A 5,860-nucleotide genomic window follows, 5' to 3' on the forward strand; every position below is an offset into this window, starting at 1 on the left:
GATCAGGTCAGCCAGGCTGTTGCTTGGAAGCTGCAGAACAGGTTGGTGGAACTGGTTTCCTGGGTAAAGAAGGAACTTTTCCTGGGGTATCCAGCAGGGGTGGTGGTGGTGGAGAGCACTATTGGATTTTTCTATATGAAAAAAGAAAAAAAAACCCTCAGGTGTAGGAAACCTGTGATATTTCCACCTTAGGCTCACATAAAATGGCGCAGGTCTGACTCAGGGCAGAGATAAGTTTCGTTTCTGTTCATAAGTTGCAGTTTACCAGAAATCAGATGACCCTGCTACATGCAGATGGACAATCCCGTTGGAACACGTACAAGAAAGTAACAGAAGAAAGTAACAGAAACAATGACATTCCATACATGGCTATAGCTGAAATGTAACCATTGGATAGCTGAAATGTAACCATTGGATAGCTGCTTGTTGCTTGTGCAGGAGTGTATCTTAATAAAAGAGAGCTTGGCCTGACTCCGAGAACGCTTCAGAGAGACCTGTCCTCATGTATTGGCAAGTTCATGAGGAGCCCGCCGGGTGCGAAAAACCCGCACACTGCACCCAGGGACACACGTTGCTGGTTCCAGGGCTGCCCTGTGGATCTAAGGCGGGTTCTGACTTTCATGGACGCAACCAGGTTGTACATCAGTGTCTGGTTGACCTGACCAGTCAAATTAACAAAGTTCAAAGTATAAAGACAAAGATTTAAAATATTTTGCACTGCCGGGAGGTTGGGGCTTCGTTTTCCCCCGTTCTGATTTTTATAGCGATCTAAAGCATGTTTCAAGGTTTGGTTAGCCCTTTCCACCAAGGCTTGGCCTTGGCTATTATATGGAATTCCAAATTTGTGTGTTATTTGACAATGATGACAAAATTCTGCCATGGCTTGACTGCTATAGGCAGGGCCATTATCTGTTTTGAGTTCTTTTGGACATCCCAGCACTGCAAAGGTCCGAATACAATAAAAGCATCAATTGAAACATGCAAATACTCCCATGGGGCAAATGGTGCATATTGTGTGACATCCATTTGCCAAATTTGGCAAGGCTCCAATCCCCTTGGATTAACACCCATAGGGATTGCAGTTGCTTGTTGGCTGCAGGTTGGACACTGCTGGCGAATTGCAATAGCTTCTGCAGCGGTGATGCCAAACTGCTTCTGCAATGCTTTGGAATTTTGATGAAAATACGAATGACTTTCCCAGGGGGTAAGGGGTTGCAAAGAACAGGCCGAAGGTCCGGAGGCAGCCTGATCTGCAACATTGTTTCCCTCTTGCAAAAAACCTGGGAAAGGCTGATGACTACGAATGTGAGTAACAAAAACAGGATGTTGGCGTTCAGAAAGCAAATTTTGCAAGGTTAAAAAAAGTTGTAACAAATCTGGTTGAATGGATGAGGATAAATAAGAGCCATAAATCACTTGAATTGTGTGATAAACATAACGGCTATCCACAATAAGATTCAAAGGCTGAAATGAAAAAATTTCACAGGCCAAAATTGAAGCAGCTAATTCAGCTTTTTGAGCTGACCGCTGGGGTGTCATTTGCTTGGTTATCCATTGACCATGCTCCAACCAGGCACAGGTGCCACACTCCTTGCTCCCATCTGCAAAAACTGTGACAGCCGAATGTAGGGGGTGAGGAGACAAGGGTGACAACCAGTCAATGTGTACAGTGCGAACAATTTGCAAACGATAATCGGGTGGTGGGTGACAAGAAACGTTGCCATGCCAATCAGCTAAGGAAAATTGCAATTCACTTGAGGTTTGAAAAAATGATTCCCAAATTTGCAAAGACATAGGCATAAAAAGAGTGTCTATCTCGTATTCAAGTAGGGGAGGTGGGAAAACATTTGGGTGTAGACGCAATATATTTTTATATTTGGTGGTTCTGTGGAAAGGGTGAGCTTTTTTGGATTAAAGTTTGGGGGAATATACAGAAGATTTTCAAATGGAGGTTCAAGTTTTGTTTGCAATCTTTTTTTTCTTTTTTTTGTGTTTGGAATAACTATAGATGTGGTACTGGAAGAGGAACGGCCGATTACAGAAGAGTTGACTTTAAAGTTTTTTGATTTGGGATTCTTGGTTAATTTGAAAAATTATTTGTAAGAATGTTATATCATGGAATGGATAAAATGGATGGAGTTTATTTAGGATAAGTATAGGGTTGAGAAGGGTTTTTTTTTTACTTTTTTTTTGTCTTTAATATATATTTAATACTATTAAGGTTTGTTCCATTCTATATAAGCTAGAGAGTGTCCTTTTCTTATTCTAGTTTTTTTTTTAATATATATATTTAATATTGTTAAGGTTTGTTTTATCCTATATAAGCTAGAGAGTGATGGATTTTAGAATTTATAGTTGGTAGTATATGGTTGCTTAGGTTTGTTTTTTTTTATATATATACCTTGTATTCAGCTCTGGGAAGTAGGGGGGGAGGGGGGGAGGGAGGGGGGGAGGAGGGAGGGGGGAGGAGGGGAGGTAGGGGGGGAGGAGGGAGGGGGAAGGGGGGTTCTTTAAAGGAAAATTGTATTTTAAAACTTTTCAATAAAAAAAAAAAGAGTGTCTATCTCCAGCCCAATCAAAGCTTTCGTTCGGTGACGAATTTTAAAAATCAATTGAGCCAATTGGGCTTCTCTGGTTAAAATAGAAACTTTGGGCGTATGGGATAAATGAATCCACTCCAAAATTTTCAGTTGGTTAGCACATTGAACGATAGCAGCAGTAAATAGTCCAGGCGTGTTTAAAATAATAGCAGCAAAAGGAACATCAATAACCATACGATCTACCCAGACCTTTTTAAAGGCATCATTTACTAACTGCAAAGTTTTAATATGTTGTTCTGACAAACAAATTTTGTCTGCTGGATGCTTTCCTAAGGTCAAAGCATTAAACAATGGAGATAGGTCTGATGTTGTCAATGACAAATATGGTCTTGCCCAATTAATGGTTCCCAGATATTGCTGCAATTGTACCAATGTTGGTTCTGATGGCAAAAATAATTTTGGAATATGGGGATAAGCCGCTGTGGATAAAAGCTTATGGCCTAAGTAGGAATAGGGTAACATATTTTGAACCTTTTGTGGACTGACAAAAAAACCAAACTGATTTAAAATCCTTGTTAAAAAATCAAAAGTGGCCATGACAGTTCCTTTGGGGCCTGGTGCTGCAATTAAAATATCGTCCATGTAATGATAAACCAAAAAATGTGGATGCTTATCACGATATGGTTGCAACACCTTTGCCACGTACCATTGACACATGGTGGGGCTATTAAGCATGCCTTGAGGCAGCACTTTCCATTGATATCTTTGGGCAGGTTCTGAATTGTTAAAAACTGGCAATGTAAAAGCAAAAAGTTGTCTTTCTTCTTTACACAATGGGAGCGAAAAAAATGCATCCTTTAAATCAATGATCATTAAATCATAATTTTGAGGAATTAAATTTGGATTTGGGAGTCCTAGCTGCAATGCTCCCATTGGTTTTTGGCTTAATAGAGGAGCTATTTTGATTTTTCTTTGCTCCTTCTCCAGGCGCCCGACATTGCGCTTTAAAATGTCCAGGTTTGCCACAATTAAAACAATTTCCCTTGGGTCTATTGCCTCCGTTATTAAGGGCCATAGCCAAGGCATCCATGGAATAAGCCGTTGTGCCCACTATGCGACATGCTTTTAAATAGTCAGCAAGAGTGGCATTTGGCATAGAAATGATTGGTTTTAATAATTTTTTGCAGTCCTCGTTAGCATTTTCATAAGCCAATTTCATTATCAATTCAGTTTGAGCATATTCATTGTCAATTTGTCTTGCAATTTCTTGCTGGAGTTGGTCTACGAACTCCGCATAGGGCTGATTAGGGCCCTGAAAAATTCTTGAAAAAGATAATTTTGGTTTTGAAGTGCTATCATCCACTTTTTAAAAGGCAGACAATGCAGCTTCTTTTATGACAGGAAAAGCGTCTCTAGGAGAATCTGCCTGTTCTGTGGCTGCTACAAATTGCCCTGTTCCAAATAATTGATCTCTGTTGACTCCTTGAGGTAGCCCAACAAGAATCTTTTTTTCTACCTTTTTTTTTCAGATTCCCAAACAACATATTGTGATGGAGTCAAAACCATGTTAGCTATAGATTTCCAGTCAATTAAACACATGGTATAAGCGCTACCTATACTTATTAAAAATCCTTGCACATAGTTAGATTGAATGCCATAACTAGAAACAGCTTTCTTTTATTTCTTTGATCAAGTCATAGTGCAAGGCTGTATACTCTTGGATTGGTTGACCTCCGGCTGCTGGTGCTGGCAAAAAATTGACAGGATAACAAGGTGACAAATCTTCCATGTTCAATTGTCCTGTCTGTGCAGCTTGTCGCTTTCCGGTGCTGGCTGCCGCCTGCAGAGACGTTCGAAAATGGCTCCCCGTAAGGGTAAGGAAAAGAAGGAAGAGCAGGTTATAAGTTTGGGACCACAGGTTGCTGAAGGAGAAAATGTGTTTGGAGTTTGCCACATCTTTGCTTCCTTCAATGATACATTTGTCCATGTAACTGACCTGTCTGGCAAGGAAACTATCTGCCGAGTAACTGGTGGCATGAAAGTGAAGGCCGACAGGGATGAGTCTTCTCCTTATGCCGCTATGCTGGCTGCCCAAGACGTAGCACAAAGATGCAAGGAGCTGGGAATCACTGCCCTTCATATCAAACTGCGGGCTACGGGTGGAAATAGAACCAAAACTCCTGGACCTGGAGCTCAGTCAGCTCTCCGGGCTTTGGCTCGGTCTGGCATGAAGATTGGGCGCATTGAGGATGTTACCCCCATTCCTTCTGACAGCACTCGTAGAAAGGGCGGTCGCCGTGGTCGTCGTCTGTAAAATAGTGGCTGTTGTATTTGCAGCTTGTCGAAAAGCAGCCGCCACTAGTCCTTCTTTTCGTTATGATTTAACAGACTCTGGCTGAGCCTGAGGGGCACTGGGAGCCGCAGCTGAGGTGCCCTGCACGGTTTCTCCTGGCTGAACAAGTTCCTCATAAGGAGGGGGAGCCGGAGAAACTGAAAAGGCTTCTTTCCCTTTACATGAATCAACAAACTTTCCATTAAGACTCGCCAGGCTGTTCAAATCCTTTTTTGAAACTGCTGGTAATTGTTTGCCACTACTTTTAAGTAAAATATTACAAGTTCTGACTATTTCCTCAAGCTCTTTCAGATGCGCAGCCTGTTGCTTAGAAAATTTGTTCCCCATACTCATGAATGGATCGTCATCTTCACGAGGTGAGATCGGGTGCACAGCCTATTCCAGGCGATGAGTATGGAGACCGTCAAGAGACATATCCACTCGCGGTGGATCACGTCGGGGTCACCAGTTCCGGGTTTTTCGCACCCGGTGGGCTCCTCATGAACTTGCCAATAAATGAGGACACGTCTCTCTGAGTGTTCTCGGGATAAGGGCCCAGACCGAAGTCCTCAGCTCTCTTTTATTGAAATACAATCCTACACAAGCAACAAGCAGCTATCCAATGGTTACATTTCAGCTCTAGCCATGTATGGAATGTCATTGTTTCTGTTACTTTCTTCTGTTACTTTCTTGTACGTGTTCCAACGGGATTGTCCGTCTGCACGTAGCAGGGTCATCTGATTTCTGGTAAACTGCAACTTATGAACAGAAACGAAACTTATCTCTGCCCTGAGTCAGACCTGCGCCATTTTATGTGAGCCTAAGGTGGAAATATCACAGGTTTCCTACACCTGAGGTTTTTTTTTCTTTTTTCATATAGAAAAATCCAAGAGTGCTCTCCACCACCACCACCCCTGCTGGATACCCCAGGAAAAGTTCCTTCTTTACCCAGGAAACCAGTTCCACCAACCTGTTCTGCAGCTTCCAA

At 42.1% G+C, this 5,860-nt stretch overlaps 1 protein-coding gene across 1 annotated transcript; it reads left to right on the plus strand.

Annotated features, from left to right (window-relative positions):
- Nucleotides 1–4,365: 4,365 nt before the first annotated feature.
- Nucleotides 4,366–4,867, plus strand: LOC310647859 (small ribosomal subunit protein uS11). The gene has a single exon (XM_083375424.1). The coding sequence runs from the start codon at nt 4,399–4,401 to the stop codon at nt 4,852–4,854; it is 456 nt and encodes a 151-aa protein (XP_083231550.1). The 5' UTR covers nt 4,366–4,398; the 3' UTR covers nt 4,855–4,867.
- Nucleotides 4,868–5,860: the final 993 nt, after the last annotated feature.

The sequence above is a fragment of the Vipera ursinii genome (genome assembly GCF_947247035.1).
Source record: "Vipera ursinii genome assembly, chromosome: 16".
Lineage (NCBI taxonomy): Eukaryota > Metazoa > Chordata > Lepidosauria > Squamata > Viperidae > Vipera > Vipera ursinii.